Source organism: Platalea leucorodia (assembly GCF_965183815.1).
Source record: "Platalea leucorodia genome assembly, chromosome: 11".
NCBI lineage: Eukaryota > Metazoa > Chordata > Aves > Pelecaniformes > Threskiornithidae > Platalea > Platalea leucorodia.
This window is the reverse complement of record NC_138833.1, coordinates 16,466,106-16,486,106: the sequence shown is the minus strand read 5'-3', so window position 1 is coordinate 16,486,106 and position 20,001 is coordinate 16,466,106. Positions and strand designations below refer to the sequence as shown.

The 20,001-nt window shown below is 49.9% G+C and overlaps 1 protein-coding gene across 3 annotated transcripts in view; it reads right to left on the bottom strand.

Annotated features, from left to right (window-relative positions):
• The window catches only part of ARHGAP26 (Rho GTPase activating protein 26), a 150,888-nt gene that overhangs the window by 85,480 nt on the left and 45,407 nt on the right, over window positions 1–20,001 (bottom strand). For all 3 annotated transcript variants that reach the window (XM_082323734.1, XM_082323735.1, XM_082323736.1), the window contains exon 12: window positions 1,061–1,097. In XM_082323734.1, the coding sequence (XP_082179860.1) occupies window positions 1,061–1,097 (37 nt within the window). The remainder of the gene's footprint in view (window positions 1–1,060; window positions 1,098–20,001) is intronic.

Genomic DNA, 20,001 nt, shown 5'->3' with positions numbered 1-20,001 from the left:
TAACTCTGCGAGGATCATCTGGGTTGCATAATGCCAAGAGGAATACAAATGGGATGAGATGGATGTGCAGCTGATGACATGGAGGACCAAGAGGGAAGGGAGAAGCCACATCGGAGAGAGCAAAGAGGAGGAAGAGACTGTTTTGTGCAAGGGCTGAAAATGGGTGCGAGGAACATTATTTGGAAATTATACCTATTATTATGAGAAAAATGCTTCTACTCAAGAGGAAAATGCCCTGTCTAAGGCAGCATAAAAATGAACGATTTACTAACCGTCAACCCAGGCTGAGCTCCTGCGCGACCAATGACTTTGGGGGAAGGAGGGAAGGGATCAGAGTCTTGAGTATTGCAATTATGACAATTCAAACCTACTGGGAAATGGCTCAATTAAGGGTTTTGAAACGCAGGACATAAGAGCCAGGACCAGGTGCAACCACTCCTCTAGGAAGAAAAACAAGTGCTTTCTTGACTCAAGTCTTTGATTGCCCGAACTACAATAAAAACAGCTTTTTTTTTTTTAGGGGCTCTTGTTGACAATCCTGATTAGGCGGGACCTGCCTACTCTTTGTATTTTTGCTCCAGTTCCCCTTTGGAAAAGGCACGTTCATCCTCCACATTCTGGTTCAGAAAGGAGAGCTGGTTGGTCCAAGATGCCACCTGCACTCCTTGGCTCTGATAAGCAAAAGGAGCCAGTCCCGAGGCACGCCAGCATGCCCTGCGCCACTGCTGCGGCCCGGGGACACCAGGGCGCAGGGCAGGCAGGAGGGGATGCACCCCGAAGTGCCAAGGCAATGGCTCGGCACCGCTCTCCATGGCCCCAAGTCCCACCACCAAGTTTCTGCACCAGTTCCCTGCTGGGCACCAGAGCCAGCTCCTCCCCAGGGCCACCCTGCAGTCCCCACGCCGAGCCCCGTCACCCCGCACCCCTGGCCCAGGGGAGCAGAGTACAGCCCGGCGTCCCCACCGCCGGCAGCTCAGCCTCTCCTGCTGACCCACCAAAGTCTGCACACCACAAAGCACAGCCACCTTCTCAAGGGTCTGGCTTGAAACAAAATACTTACTGCCTTCACTTTGGTTGTCCTTGTTCGAGTTGTAGACCTGGAAAACACAAGAAGAAAGTCTTATGAAGACCCCGGCTCCACCTGGGAAGGGACTGCTGACACGTCTGGTGTCACCCTGACTGGTCACAGCTGTCAGGAGGACCTGCCTCAACCTCCCCCAGCAGCTTGGTCCCCAAAGACCACCACAGCCTTCTATATTCAAAACGTCAGGTTGCCACAGCTTTGGAGTTGTATTAAAATAACAACTAGGACAGGTCTTAAAACAAGCGAATGCAAACGGGATGGACTAGGTAAAAACAGAAACTAAAGGGGCTTTTAAACAAAACAAAGGTGGGCATTCCTCTCCTCTATGCTCTTCTCAAAGACGCACATAAAGGATATAAACTTAGAGCAAAGCAGACAATATTTCCTTTACATCTTACAGGCATTACAGTAACATCTGGTAGGTGCAACTCAGGCAAGGAGTAGGAAGCCACCCTTACTCACAAGTACTTACAGCCTGAATGAACGAGTCAGGCAAAGAGTAAGAGAGGAAAAGAAATGTCATTAATTTAGAGAGGACCTGAAATGCAGAAGGATGAGGCAATGCACGTAGCACTGCCTGCGACAGAGCCACCTTCTGAGCTAACGCTGTGGCAACTCTCCTGTCTTCTAATACCAGTGCTCTTCCTCCTGTCCCAATCACTACTACAGCCTGGCTACTTTAGATTAAAGTAATGTTTCAGTGGATACAATAAAAAGGGGAAAAACAATGGCAGAAGGTTTTAATCACAGTTTGAGGACGATTTAAAAGCCTCGCATAATGAAAACTGCGGCTGCAAGAAGATCAGCCTTCAGACAGGTTGTATTTCTTTACCTCAACAGAGTAAAATGTTTTAAAATAATCCGTCGTCAACCCAGAGCCCCAACAGACACACACACCCCTCGGTGCTCCATCAGCATCACAAGCGGGAGCCAAGCATGGCAGCATCCATTGAAACAGGAAAAAAGGCCTGTGTAGGCTGTTAAACAAAGCCGGCGGCGTGCACACCCTTCCTCTGCTGGGAACAAAGCTGGGAGCCCCCTTCCACCGGGAGCGAAGCATGGGGAACTGATTTCATCACATGCTACCTCCAGAAATAGCAAGCGGAGAAGGAAAGTTTCCAAAGGCGATGTTGACAGCAACACACAAGGCAGCAACAGCCGACACATCCGAGGGGAGCGGGGAGGAGGAGAGGCTCTGATCTGCAACCAGGCAGGCAAGCGTTTCTCGACCTTTCCCACCGCAGGCTCCCACTTAATGATATTAACACTGAGGACAGAGATTCAGAAGCTGCCCTGGGTGCAAGGGTTTGTGTGCTTCCAGTGGGGTCCCTGCTGTCGGGATTTCCCCCAAGAGCTCCAGCAGAAGCACGAGGCCAGAAAGCTGACAGTATAATGCCCTGAAGGATCGGTGCCAGCAGCAGCCGGGCACGGACACTGCTGACCACAGCAGACCTCAGCACCGTGCTCACCCTGGGTGCCCCAACACCAGCCCGATATCTCCATTACCCATACCAAAAAACCCCCACAAAAAGGCTGTGTGTCACATAGCACATCATTGTTAGGCCACGTAAACAGATGCCTTCCTTGGAGGTCATCAAAAACACAGGCTATTCCTGTGCTCTCCTGCCTATCGGCCATGGTGCCAGCCCTGCAGAAAGCCACCGAAGCTGCAGCTCCATGGACACCTCTGCAGCGGCAAAGCAACTGCAAGCGGCTCTCGCCCTGCACGCCGGCCGCATGTGCCAGTCGGGGCGGTGAGCTGACCAAGGGAACTTAGTCAGCATTAAAGAATGAAATGACCCTGTCTGTCTCCTACAGGTTTATCTTTAACGGAGGGAGACCTGTCCCTCGACGCCATTCATCAGAAGGCCACAGCCAGCTGCGCTGGCACCAGCCAGAGAGCCGCAGGACAGCATCAGCTGTCCACCCAGGACACGCTCAGGGAAGCATAAATGTAGCTCAAAACTGGGGGTTTGGGCAGAGACCGACCCCTCAACACTAATTCCCACTCTTCCTGGAACATTTCCCAAGGAGCACCTTCCCCCTCCCAGGGCACCTAGCTATGCAATGCAAGACAAGGTAGAGATTTTTGTTTGCAGGAGAAAATCTGTCATCCCACATCTGGAAACTGGAGGATGATTCAGCAGCAAAAAGAGCTGTATTCAGCAAGTGAGTTTTCCTCCAGGAACAGTGTTTATATCAAGAAAATAAAATAAGGGAAAAGAGGGAAGGAAACCAACAGCAGGCTCCTCCGCCAGTGGTGCTGTCTAGCAGCCCCGGCCATGAAGTCAACTTTCTCATTTCTTCTCTCCAACTTCAGTATCAGTGTTGAGGACTCATTGAAGGGACCAGAGAGACAGCTTGAGGCAACTCTTACTCCAAGGCCTGCAGATGCACGGCCCTTCCTCGGGATCCCACGCAGACTTCAAGCCCTGGCTCACCCCAGACATACAGGTTAACACCATATACAATAAAAGGGTGACTCGGCTCTTACAGCCTTGCTTTCCAGTTACTTGGGTTACTACCCAAGAGGTCCCCCCAGTCAGCACCCTGCTTTGCCCGAGGCTGCGGTCCCAGCCCGGCCACTGCCCTTGCTGAGCACACACCAGCTCCTGTGCTTGGGACACCAAAATATTTTCCAGTTCTTCTGGGTCAACCCAGCTTTCAGCCCCTTGCTCTGGCACCTGACATGCTTCCTGGCACAGATTCGCTATCTGCTGTCCTTCTCCCAGTGGCTTCCTCTGCTGCCCAGGCCTAAAGCACCAGTCGTGCAGCTCAAGTTATGGTGCACAGCACATCAGCTACAGGGAAAAATGTGTCTGCCTGCATATTTGCTCTTCCAGTTTGGTTACATGAAACAATAGAGAGGTTGTTAATCATCAGAGACTGCTCTTTAAAAAAAGGGAAAAGGACAGACAAGGAAACACAACATGCTTATGCCATTAATTGCAAAGTATGCACACAGTGAAAAGGAAATTTCACGCAGAGGTCAACTATGCAACCATAAAACAAGGAGATACTGTCATCCTACATCCATCTTATTACAGACAAACCTTTTATCCATTGTCAGTGTGTTAATCCATTAACACTACTCTATAACATCAAGGTTTTAACCAAGCCCCATTTCTGTAATATCATTTCCTTTTCCAAGAAAAACATTACTTTTAAAAAGAAATCCTTTTGCTATACTGCCTCAAGCCTTTTGAAGAGAGAGATTTTTTAGGATGAGAGAAAGTTTCCAAGTTTGAAGAAAAGTCTGCTGTGCAAGAGGTCCAAGAGCGAAGCTTCTCCAGTGCCATAAGGGCCATCTTTTGCCCCGCTGTCAAAAACGTGCCCTTAGGGCAGCCAGGCTGGGCTGGCCCAGCCCGCAGAGACCCCTCGGGGTCTTGCCATGGCAAAGGTCACTCCTGCCCAGCTTAGTTTTACAGATATTAATATTCCACTCTTTCCAAAGTAGCCTTGAAAATATGCAGGGCTTAAAGCACAGGGATGCATTTTAAGATTAAGCTTCACATGCTTCACAGTTGATGGACCAACCTTCTTCCCTGAGAAAGAGTGCTGAATTTTAAAGAGGTTCTTACTATTCATTATACCCAAGTCTCCATTGATGACTGACAAAAATAAAGTTACAGATTGCTCAGACAGGAGCATGTTTCTCCTGCACCATCCTCCTTGTAACTCCACCACACTGTTACACTGTCAATTCATCTTTACACAACCACAGAAAATGATGAATCCAATCACTTCTGGCAAGGGATGGAGGCAATAGAGGCCCTACGCTGCCTGGCGCTCCCCATGCACAGCGTGCTCTCTGAGCTGCCCAACTCTGGTGAACAAGCTCTGCAACCCAGTCCAGCACAGAAGAGCTCAACACATAGAAAAACTCAGTACAGCTGGGGGAACCCCCAGTAACCCCCATAGCTACCAGGTTGCTCCATCTCTGGATCTGTGTTCAGACAACAAAGATCTTTGGAGCTCTCTGTACAGAGCTGCTCTTCCAGCAGAAGCTGTGAAGGCACCCCTGTTGTCCCAGGTCCTCCCGGCAGCTCAAGCCCACCGCTGCCCACGGTCCTTGGGCAGAAGCACCGGTCTGCAAATGCAGCCAGCATGGTGACCACGGCTGTTTCTCCTTCACCAGGTTTGAATCCAGCAGAGGCAACCATCCCACTGCTGCCTGCCAACCACGCAAAGCCTTTGGCTGCAAGCATCTCCCCCAGGTTCAGGTCTGCCCGCCCACACCAGCTGCATGGCAGCACGTCTGCTCCCAGGGCAGAGGACCAAAGGGACAGTGAGTGTGCAGAGGGGGAATCACCTTACTTGGTTGTGTAAAGGACTAAAAATATTTCCCCATAGGATTTGTAGGCAAAGGACAAAACAGTCATGAAACAGTTGCGAGATCTCCACAGCAATGCTCTCTGCCCTACCCCAGGCTCGCTGCTTGCAGCACACAGACGGCGTCATCGGGGACACAGGCTGCACAGAGGCTCAGGACGCGGGGGACTGGCGTGCCCGGGGCGGATGCACAGCGCCGAGACCTGCGGCTGTGGCCATGTCTGTCCCGGGAAAAGTGTTGGAAGAGATGGGCGCCAGGCTGGGGGCACACAGCGTTTAAAGACCTCTTCCAAACAACTGCCAAGTGCTGGATTTGAAGAGAGAGGCAGGTATATCTTTTTCCCCCTCCCAAAATCCTCTCTCTTGCACGTCTGTGCACAATTCCCGTGCAAAGGTTCGCTGCAGGCTGCCTCGCCACGGCCGTGTGGGTGAGCGCCGGGTGCCGGTTTGGCACAAGATGCGGCGCCGAGACATGGGGCTCTGACGCTTGTGCCAGCCCAAGTGTGAAGGGACAGCGCGGCTACACCTCGCAGGCTAACAACATTTAGCAGACAGCCCATGAGAGGTTTGCGGAGGACAGGCAGTTCTGCAGACACGCACATCGCCCAGGATAGAGCCAGATGATAAAATACCATAAAATAGGTGTATTTGTATATGCACACACACCATTTTCCTGTTGTTAACACACTCTGGAGAAAACAGACCTAACCCCAGAAATCTCATGAAGTAAAAAGCTTCTTTCACTTTTCAGTATTAGTCACTGACAAAGGTTAGCAAGTTTGAGAGAAGAAAGCGCTTGCTGAGAGGTGAAGGGCTCGTGTCCCACATACCGCCTGTGGGAACAGGCTCAGTTACAAAACTCACCAAATTGGGGCTAGTGACTAACTTGGAGACAAATCCCTACCCTGCAGCACCGCAATCTTTTTAACATCACGCTCTCACTAATTATTCCCATTTGATTGTATCTTCAGAGCCAAAATATCTTTACTAGGAAGTTTCAGAAGTGATGTTAATAGAAAAAAAAATATATATTAACCTAACACAAAATTTGCAGACCTTGATGCCTTCAATTTAGTTTTCTAAATTCTTACTGTAGATGATCAAACATCCCGAACAAAACCAGATCACATGTTTTTTAGTGGAAGCTACTGCTGCTTAATTACTGCAGAATCACTCCTATTTGGAGGCTTAATCAAGGCCTTTACAACCTATTACTGAAAAATACTGAGGTTCATCTGTAAGTAATCCAGAAGCATAAATTTTATAAGAGTATAACAGAAATTGCAATTTATGATTATTTTGAAATTTTCCTGCAAAGTTAAAATCCCTCCCCCAGAACACTTGCGCTATGCTCAATTATTGACTCAGTATTTAAGACAATTTCTCAAAGAAGTAGTTAATTCTTCCTGGTGAAATATTTCACCAAATATACAATGTTTTGCAGAGGAAAGAGTTTTATATAGACCACTAAGAGGCCTGTGATGTTCAAGGGTGTGCTAGAACAGACAGCCCAGGAACCAACGCCAAGCTGCCCTGCCGGTGGGACGAGCCGAAGGGTAACTCGCTTTACACCCTACCCGCAGCCACAGCTGATGGCTTTCTCCTCAATTCATGTCTCCAACATCACGTGGACCAAACAGAAGAAGTAACGCAGACTGCTTTACCCACTCCAGTCCCCCCTCAAACTTCAAATCTGTCATTACTACATATAAATACCTATACTGGAGCTGCAGGTAATAAAAACGTAAGCTGTGGATTTTCATAATCAAAAATCCTCGAATAGCCACCATCTGTAGCCTAAAATACTTCTACAGCCACCAGTCATGGCCTGATGCCATCTTCTGCTTGCACACAGGTAAACCAAGAAGAATCCAATCCATCAGTTCTCCAACCTGATCCTAGATGCACTGCACACGTAAGCATGCAAAGAGCGAAGAGGTCTGTGGGTTGTTTGGGATGAAACTGGACTGTAGGAAAAGCAAAGGGAAAGGAAGTAGCTGGGGGTTTGGATAAGGAACTAAGAAAAGATGATGCTGAGTAATTTTATGTTTATTTCCTCATTTCAGGGTTCACACTGGCTGGTCATGATGTTTATTAACCTCCACAATAAATAAACTGTGCTTTCATATGGCATTTGCATGTGTGCACACATCCTTTATATGAATATACTATATTTCATATACAAAGCAGTTTTTAATTTAAAATTCAAAATGGCCCAGCCTAAGCTGTATCCCTTGAAGGCTGCATGGTGTTCAGCACAGTTCCCAAAATCTGTCAGGTTCCAATATCAGAACAAAATTCTGCCGAAATCTAGAGGAAGGAATTGCCTAGCTTCTCAGAGGTGGGAGGTGGCCGTGATTTATAGAAAGCCTTAACCAACAACAGGGCCAGCACTCCCGTTTTGCAGTCACAGACAGAGGGATCTCCATTTGAAAAGCAACCCACTATTTCAATCACCTAGTCCACGCCTTGGCATGGAAGATTCCACCTTACGCTCCTTTTACTAGTGCTGGGACCTACCCTTCAACCCAGACTTTCCATTTAGACTAAAACTACAGTCAAAACGGGCCAGTCCTGCCAGATTTCCTTGGTCTCCCTGGAGGAGCACAGTGTTTGTAAAACCCTGAGCAATAGGAGGAAATGCTGCAGTGTTATGCAATTTCCTTGTGATTCATATTCAGAAATCCTCAAAACAACCATGAACGAGTTTTTCAACTTTCAGCTCAGAAGATGCACAAGCCAAAAGAGTATAAATAGAAATCATTGTATTCCCTCAGAATTGGTAGTCCAACTGGCTTGCCAGCCACCCAAGGACAGGTTGTGAAGACAGCCAGGAGGAGCGTGGACATTTTACATGGGTGCTTTGCAACCTTTTAATACAGGAAAATGGAAAATGGGGTGACAAACAGCATGCAGACTGGAGTCCAGCCACTCGGATTGACTCAGATGGTGCTAGGCGGGGTGGCGTCTGCAGCACCCTGAAGCTGCAAAGCAGCTGCTCCATGAGGGCTTGCTCAGCCCAGCAGCAGGAACCACATGCCAGGACTCTTACACATCCCTTTTCCTACCTGTTCAATTGCCGTACATGAGAGGGACAACAGAAGATCCACTTGGAACAAGTCTTTTCCCTTAATGTCTTTCTCACTTGGACACCAACAATGCACCTGATCGCTTCCCTGCAGTCCAGATCCTAAAGTCCTCACCCCCTTCAGAGCACAACAGAAACTGAAATGCATCAAGATCAGTCCTGGAGAATTTGCTTCCAATCCTACACAAGCAGTTGGAAGCCTGAGAAGCAGTAACCATTGAGGAAAAAGTTCATGAAAATTATCCTGCAATGCCTGGATAAAAATCCCTTCAGGATGATGTTGCACAGGGCTTAGGTGCTCTTCAGAGAAGGCCAGAGAAGACTAACTCTTGCATTCACTTGCTGCGGCTTTGGCAGCACTCCAAAATCCCCTCTCATCAACTGTAGTGAAGGCACTGTAAATGGCAACAAACAGGTTTGCATGGAGATCTTGGGTAACTCAAAGAGATTTCAAGAGAGCAAAACTTCAGTGAATTATTGAGCACATTCAGTTTAAAAGATAAGGCATTATTTTGTTTCTACTGTTTTTACCGCCAAATACTCCGTTATTTCCACAGCAATTCAAGAGAAAAAGAAAGTGAAAAAATAGCATTTTCAAGCCTAATTTTAGCATATATGGGTGGAACATTTTCTCTGACTGCGAAGACTATAAGAAGCTACCTCCTCACTTTCTCAAACTGCTGTTGGACGCAAGCACTCTCAGGGACTTCTGAGAAAGGCCAGTCTGTGGATTACCCATTTCTTCTGGCCAGGCCAAGTGCTCACTTTTCTTTTCATGTGGCTATTACTGCGTTTCTGTCTTTTCCATGTTATTGCCAAAACTGACCCTCATGAAGACAGACAGCCTGCAGTCCTCCCCGCCTCCGCTCGCTCGGTCACACAGACCATGAGCACCTTTCCCTTGGGAGTGATGTCGGAGAAGCTGGCTCCTCTGCTTTGCTTTCCCACACCACAGGAGGAAAGAGGGGAGAAGGCGATGCCCTGTATATGGATGGCAGCTTGCCCCGGGGGGCCCTAGAAGTTGCTCTGACAAAATGGCACTACCCAGGCAAGTGTTTCCCTTGCCAGGAACACTTTGTGCATCGTTTTGCTGCTCTCGCTGTCACAGTGATGCTCCTGACATGCTGTTTCACTTGCCCTCATACAAGCAGGCAGGTACACCGGCAGGTACCAGAGCCGCAAAGCACGCCGAATGCCCCGCGTCCTCGTGCCTGCGTGTCCACGGGAGGTAGTAGTGCCCCTGCTCAGCTCCGTGGGCAGCAGCGTGACACTGTGGTTTCACAGCTGGCTTCGGTTTATCTAACGCCATCCTGCAGCTGAAGGGAACCATCGCACCCTCCGCACGCTCACAGCCACACTCTCCCACTGCCGCTAGTAAAGACAGCGGTAGCACCTACCCAGCTGCACAGGGAGGCTGATCCACCTGAAAATTAACCCAGCAAGCCAGTTATTAGTAGTGTTGCTACTTGACAGTCTGCAGCCAGACCAGGTTCACAGCGTGGGCGCACAAACATTTGGTCCAGCACCAGAGAAACAGAGAATGAACAGTCAAGGACGGAGAGGCGGGTAGGCTCCCCGCTCCCCATAGCTGCCCAGACGTGGATCAAACCGTGTATGGAAGCACACCCTGAGCCAGCTCTGGCCCTCGAAGACAAAGAGCACCTATCCAACCCTGCTGTTATACCCAAAACCTGCCTACTGATGCCCAGAGCTGTACGTGGTTAGGTGCAATGCCACGACACCCCTGAAAGGCAAGGACTATTCGCTTGGCTGCAGGTTCCTACCGTGCTACTCAGCCCCGTCGCCGCAGAGAGCCATCTCCCGCAGTGAGCACAGGCATGCCCAGAGCGGGGCCAGAGCCTCCGCGCACCTGCGGCTCCCATCTTGAGATGGGGTGGGCATGCCTGGGGAGGGAGGGCACCGTATACCCTGCCCCCTGCAGCAACAGGGAAGGGGGAAAGAGGAAGGAAGGAAAGAAGGAAGAAAGAGAAAAAGAAAAGAGCGAGATGGGCACAGGTCCGTACCACGCCAGGCAGGATCCTCTGCACCTGACGCCCAAGCAAGCTTGGCACACCATTGCAGAGCTGCTATGCTGGGACACAGTCCAGAAGCAGGATGCCAGCAAAGCACAGAGCAGGAAGGCTCATGTACAGAAAAGCATATTTCCTTGTTAAAAGCAGGACACCTGGCAACCTTGATGAAATCAGCCCTTGTTTCTGGCTCTGCCTTATCAACCCTGTTCTATTTTTGTCCGAGAGCCAGGTTTTCATACTACAAGCAGGATTTTCAGAGCTAGACTACACTGTGTTGTGGCTAGAAATAACCTTCCTTGCTCTCTGAGCCAGAATGATATAGATAGGAGTAAGATATTTCCCAGCCCACATCCCTGCAAACCTCCCTGCAGGGGGCGGGGGGAGGAAAAAATATGCCTTGCTTCCCAAGTGAAAGATTTGGCAGGGCAGCAGAAACCTGCTGTGAAATGCTGGTTTATGTCATTCAAACGAGGGCTGTTCATTTGGAAGAGGGTGGCCCGGGGTCCCTGGCAGCTCCTTCCTTCCTTCCTTCCCTCCCTCCCAACCTACTGTTCAGCGCTGAACTAATGCATTGCAGTCGGAGCCACCCCCCAACCTCGCTTCCCTCTTTCTCTCTCCCCCTCCTTCCTTCCAACATAAATTTCAGCTCAGAACTTACACCGATGCCTGAGCCTGATTAAAAGAAAAAAACCTATCTGTCAAAAGTGAAGCATCTGGGGGCTTGAATCCTCTACATGGGTCTTGCTCTTCTGTCTCTCCAAGCTGAACTAAATGATGGTTCTAATTAAAAACAAGCCCACGTTTTATTACAAGTGCAGGCATTCCCTAGAGCCTCCAAAGCCGAGGCTGACCGGGCTGCCCGCCAGCCATCTGGACTGCTTAGCTCAGCGCAGTTATATAACCCGCCGTGTTTGTCACCCAAGGAAAAAATTACCTGGGTCAACTTAAGGAAAAAATTACCTGGGTCAACCCATCAACCTACCATGCCTAAACAGCAAAAGGAAATCGAGCAGCAGACAGTTGAGGGGGGGGAAATAAGGGGGTAGGCGGAAGCAGCGGGGAAGAAAGCATGTTAGATATACAGCAGTCTCTAGAATAATGGAACTAAAGGTCAACTGGTTTAGAAAAATACATTTTTGGAATAACTAAAGAGCTTTAAGTTTCACAGAGCAGCATTTGTAAGCAAGTCCAGCAGAGCAGATATGTTCAGATCACTCAAGTGACTGATTAAAAGTGAAAACTACTAGTTTAACAGCTTCCCGTAAGTTTTCTAGGATGCTTGAGCAACAACTTGCACATCCTCCTCCGCCAGCTATCTGCACTGGAGTCCAGCCAGCTTCTCGCTCTCCCTCTCTCCCACAAGCATACACGCCCTTCCTCCTTTCAACATCTACTGACGAACAAGGAGTCTGAACACATCAAAACCAACCTAATTTTAAATGACAGTGTCATCTTTATTTTTAAAATAACTGTAACACAGACATGCCTCGCGCTCCTCCTCTGTGAAAAGAGGTTTTACGCTGCCCAGTTGTTCCGAACAATGGCTGGTGGTTTAATGCCAAGACTGTAACATCTTTGAGGCGAGACCACTTTTAATCCTTGGTTTGCACAGCCACTCATGGGGGACACCGGGTCGGCCGTCGGGCCAGGTGTGCCAGCAGCGCAGACCATCACAGGGACCCCCAGGCTCTGGGAAAGTCAGGAGCAAGAGGACCACGATCCCACCCTTGCCAACCCTGCCCTCCGCAAGCCGCGGGCGGCCACAGAGGTGGCTTCCTGGAGCATTCCTGGGATGCAGCGCAGGGCTCGCAGTGCCCCTTCACGTCCCTGGTGCTGGGAGCCGGCACGATGGAGACTTAAGTGGTCTCAGTGCCCCTCTCCAAAACTGCAGCAGGACATTTACCCCTTTCCAGACATGACCTGAAATTCCACAATGCTAATAACCTCCTTGGGAAACTACTCACCCCCAGCATGTACACAGCACCATGAGCATGCACAGCACTCGCGAGGAGCATTTCTACCACATGGCATCCAACAAACGCTGGTCAAGACACGGCGTGAGGCACATCCACCCTGCCCGCTGCTGCAGCCTGAGCCCGGCGCAGAAGCTGCCTTTCTCGGCAGTGCTGAGCCCGCAGCCTGCCTGCTCCTGCCAGAGCCCAGCCCAGCTCCCCGGCTCCGCACGGGCACGGCGCTGCAGGGGGTCTGCCAGGAACGGCAAACCGAGGGTGGCACAGGAGAGAGACCAGAAGTACATAAATAAGATTATTAAAATGTCTGGAGTTTCGAAGGGCAGACTTTCTTCTGATGCTGCAGCTAGGAGAAGGAAAAAGCCTGGGTCAGGGACCATGGTGGGACTGTAGCAGGACAGTAAATCACCACTCAAAATGAAATGCAAGGACCAATAAAGGAGGAAACAAAGAAAAAGGCTAGTTTTGCAACTGACTGTACAATGAACCACTTTAATTTTTAATTTAGAGTAGAAAAAATACTCTAATAGTCTATTCAAATTGGCAGGGAAGTTTGTTCTACTAACATGGAACTATTCCCTGAATTTCTACGTGTTTCTTGAATTGTCTGCTCAAATAGTTCTAAGTAGAAGTGATATAAGGAGAGAAAAGGAAAGCGAACAAACTGTCTTTGGTCCTTCATTCCAGTCGAGTGCTTTGTGCCTCCCCACAGAGGCTGCCAGCACAGCCGGACAGATGCAGCCAGAGGGTGGACAGCCAGGTTCACACCAAAGCAGTGTAACGAAATCACTCAATGCAACCGCTCGCAACCTTTTCTTAAGCTGTTTCGCCTGTCCGGGTCCAGACTTACAGACAAGTTACCACACGTCAGCTGATCCATCCTGTTCGCACACACACTGCGCTCGTTGCCAGCACGCTGCAATTCAAGTTCGATTAACCATCTTTCCCCAGGGACTCTGCAAACTCAAATCACCTCTCACCACCACGCTCACCTCCTGGCCTGAACCAAAGCAAAAGAAAAACACGTGCTGCAGCAGAGTCAGTGGGTGTCCCACACAAAAGATGTGTGTTGTGCGATGTCCTGCGGATCTGTGACCGGACCCACACTCAAATCCCCAGCCCTCACTCCTCTGCGAGTTTGCCTCGGTGGGTATCAGCAGCAAGATAATATGAGAGGAGACGGGCAGCTGCCAACGCTTCCCCAGCAGAACCAACATCTTCTCCCAAAGGGAGAGCGGAACTCAAGTCATGCCATGGGACCAACCATCCTGGTCTCCAAGTAAAGCCCAACTTTCGTAGCCAATTTGTGCAGCAAAGACCACAACAGAGTGCCGCGGCAAAGCTGGCTTACAGCAAAGAACGCATTAAAGAAAAGACGAGGCATTCATGCACAAGAGATGAAAACCAGAAACAGGAGCCACTGTTCTGCTCCTGGACGTCCCCAACGATAGAGCTAGAAGAAAGAGAAGAGGTCACAAACTTTCCGAAAGTGGGTGGGATAGCACTTTTAGGTGTGTAAAAGCAGTCCAGAGGGCTCTTTTCTCTTTATACAATGATCTAGAACAGTTCTCTCAGTATTTTTCCCTTTATGACCCGAACAGCTTCTTAAGCAAAGGACAAAACACCGTCAGCCTGAAGCAGCAGTGATTCTGGCTAGGTAAGCTATCAACCACTGAAGCAGCATTTGCTGGAACCGTAAATAAAAGCCTGAAGTCAAGGCTTAGGACCTCACTGGCTTAAGCGCTTTAGAAACAAAATGAAAGCTTATAAACTCAATGTAAAGTTACTACTATTATAGGCTTAGAATAGGTTACAAAACAGAAGAGGGACAAGAAGGGAACAGAGGTAAGAGCGTGTGATACAAAAATCAACATGGAACGTGACAAATTATCATTCGGTCTGAAAGCTCAGACTGATTCTTTGGGGATCCTCTTCTACCACCTTGTCCCCAAAAAGGACAAAGAACTTTGTTGGGCAAAAATCTTGAACTGTGGGATGCAAAAAAGCCAAGCAGGAGCTCCACTGGGCCAGGTTTTGCTGCCAAGCCAGCAGTAGGGCTCACCATCACTGCAGCTGCACGTGATGTACCGCCGTCGAGATGGAGGTGCTGCTCTCGGAGGCAGTTCAGATGCTCTCAGGCGGTGCGAGAACAGCTTCGGTTCAGGGAAAGTTCACTAGGTCAGGGAGCCGATTAGAGGCAAAGGGAAAAAACGAACAATAGAAACTTAGAGATTGAGAGGGGACAGACTGGGGGAAAAATGTTCTGTTCAGCAAAGACAGAGAGAAAGGGAGATAGAGAAGCAGCAACTGGAATGAGTCAGGTCATGGAAAACAGAACAGAAAGAAAGAATTTGCCATAGGCAAACAAACCCAGGCAGGACGAAGGCCATGAAAAAACGACAAGATAAAACATACGCAAATAACCATCATCCTCTGAAAGGCTCACAGAAACACACGCCTGTGGCATCGAGGGGGTAAAAAGATCAGCACAGAAAATGCTGCGAGGAAACAAGCTGCAGAGACAGACACAGACCAAACCCCTGAGAGCACCAGAAGAGCAAACGCGATGATCACTCCGACATCTCGCCCGCAGGCTCTCCCATGCAAAGAGAAACAGCCAAAGACCACCATCTGTAGCCAAAGATGTTCCGGGTGAAGATTTTTCTACCATCTCTAATAATTCACTTCTCTCAGTGACTACCAATTTACAGCTAGCGCTCTCAGAGCAAAGCGCTGCTGACATTAGCAGCAACCGGAGTGGTTGGTCCCCGAGTCCCGCCTGACGCTGCTGTGGCAGCGGCTGTAAACACGGCATCCTAAGCACAAATCGCTGGTCCCTGTCTCCATCAAAGAGGGTTTTTCAAGCTCTGCTGGAAGCACTTAGCTACAGAGGTAATGAGTGCAGTACCAAAACCAATACAGAAGAAGAAAGTGACCTCCAAGGAGTCGGAGATGAAATGAATTAAAACAATAAAGCAGATCTGCAGCTTCCAGTGAGTCCTGGCGCAATACTAGAAGGTTGGGAAGGCGTGCGGTTGGTGCCCAACCGTCCCCCGTGGCGGCGCGGGTGTTGGGACTGAAGTCCTTCAAGTTAATTTATTTTTTGAATGAGCCAAAATGACAGGAATGCCGAGGTTGAAAGCACTGGATTGAGTTCAAAAGACATCATTTCCACTGGGAAATTAATCTCTCACCATTTTGTATAATTAGACAAGGAAAATGAAAAACAATTTCAGAAAGAATTCCCAGAAGCAATATCCGAGGAGGAGGCAGGAGGCGAGGGTGCTGCGTGTTGGACAGGAATGCAAGGCTGGGCTTTGTTGTTATGCTGGGGTTTGCTACAAAAACACAACACTCCATTTCCAGAGCAGCAATGCCGAAGGAGCTCCAGCACCGCCAAACAGCTGTCAGATGGGAAGCGCGGCCGAGGGGCCAGGACCAGGACCACGGCGGTGGAAGCTTCAGAGGTGTTTCGCGGCACGCTGCACTGGTGGGCATCATCCCACCACTGTCGGTGCACGGCCGCAGCTGCTGAAGGGCCGCCGCACCCGGCACCACGCAGCCCATGCGGATGAACCGCTGGAGACCCTGGGGGGGAAACACCACGGGGAAGGCTCCCGTCCAGCCGTCACCAGGCTGGCAGTGGGGTGGAGAGCTGCTGACCAGCAGCCATGCTGCCAGCTGCTGGCTATTCCACTTCTGTTCCTTTCACCAAACCAAATCAACCACCACCATGGGCCGGCTCTGAGGAGGGCACAGGCCCCACCGCAGCAGGGCACCCTGGCACCCACCGCAGGGACCCTGGGAAGGGCCCCCAGGACACCTCAGGCCCAAACCGGAGTGACACGAGATGGTGGCAGTGGTCACCATGGAAATGCCCAGCCTCAGGCATGGACCCCCATGGCTGGGGAGGGAGAAGCCGACAGACCTGCAGGGCTGTGCTCACCTCCCCTCAGTTTACCGCGATTAAACACTGCCTGTCCCCAACATTATCAGTTGCTCGTTTTGGGGCAGCAGGAGAAGGCAGACAGAGGAACAGAGGAGGGAAGCAGCTCTAATTTTGGGCTGTGCTGGATTTGGGGAACAAAACTGGGAAGCGTGCGCTTTCCCCACCCCGTGCAGCACAAAGAGCACTGGAGCTGGGCGGCAGGCGCGGGCAGCCCGGCTCTGGGGGGCACATTGCTCCCCCAAACCCACAGCCCCCCGGGGCGGCTGGGTGAGGGCAGCCCCAGACAGCCCGCAGAACCCCTGGGGGCACGGGGGCGCTGCCTGAGCCCCACTGGGGCACAAGTGCAATGAGTGGGCTGGTCTCAGCTTGCCATCTAGTGGAGAGCGGCCGTACCGCCTCCCCCCATGCCGCCCTGCTCCATTTTGTGCTGCCCGCATGCCCACAGCGCTGGGGGACGAGCACGACGAGCCCGACCTCCACTCCCAAGGCAGCGCAGAGGTGATACCAAACACCCAAGATGCAATATTGCCCGGTCACCCAGTGCCAGGGCGGCCGCCACAGCCCCAGCGAGGGTCAGGGTGGCCCTCAGCCACAAAGCCGAGGAGGAGCTGGGCTCTGCTGAGCTGAGTCATGGCCGGGAGCCTGGAGGCAGCTGCAGAAAGGGAATTGAGTCCTTCACGTCCACCATGATATGTCCGATCACCCCGAGCTGCTGCTGGCTGCAAGCAAGAGCCCTCAGCACCCTGCAAAATCAGGCAGTAGCAGACCCTCCGCCGCCAAGGAAAGGCTCCAGGTGCTTGTGCAGGTCCACAGGCACTCAGACATGCTCATCTCACCTGGCACCTCATTTCATTAGGGTAATAAACAACAAACTCACTGTAAACTCCAAGCCATGACCCATAGCTACAGGTGGGAGCCAGGTCTTGACTGAAGGCTAAGAAAGAGTTTAGTTTGGGCTCAGGTGGAGGAAGAGAAATTAAGGACAAGACAGATGCAGCATGCTGCTGAAGTGGCAGTCAGGAGTGGGCGCAGGGTGCTCCTTGCCCAAGCAAAGCAGTGGCACATCTAGGCAGAAGAATGCTTTCAGCGAAGGGTTGCTGTTGCCTGCAGACCTTTGGCACGTAGAGAAGGCCTAAGAGAGTTTAAGTGTCTCCATAATATCTCAAAAATCATTTAAGAGACTTTATGGATCTTGCCCTCTGGGCGTCCATTAATTCAGCTGTAACTACTTTTGAACTTTGCGAGTTCCCAGCACTGACAAACGGCATCACATTTCCAGCCAGGCCCAGCCCCTGGTTGGGAATGTGAACATGGCGTCTCGGCACCCGGCACAAAACCCAGACACCGCAGCTACCACTCGACTGTCCCCCACGGCCCTCAGCTTCACGCGGCTCAATGGCCGTGCAGCCCAGTGTCCTCACATGGAGGAGCAGACAAGAAACTGGACACGACTAAACCTGGGCGGGTGGGAAACCCTGGGAAGGTTTCTAGACATCAGAGCGGTGACGTACTGAAATAGCCTTCCAGAATGGGAGCAGAAACCTTATTTGCTTTCTGGAGGATGGAGCTTCATCACCCAAGGACTAAGTCACGTGAGTGCCAAGAGGAACAGGGCCCTTCCAGTACAACAGGTCCGACCCCTGGGAGGTCCCAGACAAAACCCAGCAGCCTCTGCAGTGCTGCCTTTCCATTCAGCGACCAGCCTCGAGACTCCCGAAGCATGCAAGGGCCTTGGTACTTTGTTCTTGCCTTTGCGAACTTGCGAACTATGTTAAAGAACTGAAGAGAGGGTAAGGGGAGCAGAGAAGGAAAGGAGAAAGCACTGCTGATGCGTCTCCATTTCAGAGTCCTCCCTCCTTCCCCTGCAAGGGCATGAGACCGACTAACAAAATCAACTCTGATATGAAATGCTGGCTGTATTTTTATAGACTTGTATTACTTTAAAGAACAAAAAAGAAAAACAAAACAAATTGAGCAAAGGGCAGCATGATGTGAGTGCCAGAACAGCACTGCTCAGATCCCATCCATGTCTTATTTCCTCTGACAGGATCACAGCCTGTTGCATTTGCCATTTAACACTAAATTCTCCATCATCACTCAAGGTTATCGTCAATGGATTAATACAGCTCAACAGGGATAAGACCGAACATGTTTCATATCCTTAACCCTCTATGTACCCTTGCATTGCGAGGCTCACTTTCCTGGACAAACGTTTTCACATCCCAAACACTTCAAATCCAGTACCCCACTTCTGCCCTCACTGATGTGAGAATGATTTCTAAGATTACCAACCTGCTCGGAAGGTAATAGCAGGAACCGCTGACACCAACATCTCTCTTTTGGCTGGCATGCCCACTGCAGACTTGGCAAGCAAAGCCACATCCTTACTAAAATGCTTATCTTGTTCAGTTCTTTGCCACAAAGCAAACAGCCTAATTTGCACCTCTCTTAATCCTGCAGCCTACCACAGCTGCCGCTATGAGCCAACACAGCTTTTATTCTTGACTTAGGCTCCAGCAAAGTTTCAGAATCACTCTGGCCTCCACCATATACATTTGCAAACTGCATCACCAGAGGAGAAAAACCAAAGAAAATTTATCCTGAATACCCTAAAAAAAAGGAATGCAACCGCTCTGTTATGGAGTTAGTATTTTCTCCTATTTCCAGCCTCTGTAATGTAAAAGAAAACCCAAAGTCAACACAGGGTTTTTAGCCAAATTAATAACAAGTGGTAAGAGTTAACAGACTGATGATAGCTATCTGGAGACTGCTTTGACTGTAAGATATATAATAAATCTTTTCAAGTTGTGACAAATGTCTTGGCTAATGCAGTGCACATTCTATGTTTAGATCTTACTAAAATGTAATACAACATTTGGTTTTAGTTTTTTAGTTATAATTAAGAAACAAACTCCAGTCCACTTTAATCTCTCCGCAGCCTGAATTTGCACATGGAATTACTGTCCCCCCTGTGCCAATCTTTCCCACACTGAATATTCAAATCAAAGGAAAACCAGACATCCTTTCCAGTAGGGGTTTTTTGCTTACAAAAATCTAGTCAAAGCATAGAATGGATATTTCTAGGAGTCCTAAGGTTAAATCCTTGCCTCTTGCTCAAGGAAATCTCTGTGGAGTAGGTAACATCCCACACCCTGGTGTTGCAAGATAAGAACCCAAACAGAACAGACCAACAACTCCACTTTTGATGGATCGAGGAGGATAAATGAGGACAAGGAGCTACCTTGTCCGTCAACACACACCACCTTCGTCAGGAAAATGCCTCTTGGATCCATTTCCATAGAAGTTTCATTCCCATGGCTCCCTCACCACACCTGGAAGGCCAGGTTTAAGCGCCATTAGCATTCAAGTGCCGTGAGGTATTGCATTAATGCGCAGCAACAATCCTTGACGTGCTGGATGAGCAAGCTGCCCGAAGTTGATGGGCACGATAGGGAAGAATAGAAACACGCAGGCGGCAGCACGAAGACCTGGGTGTTTTTGAAGGAGTTCACATAACCAGATTCTGAAACAGGATAATCCAGGCA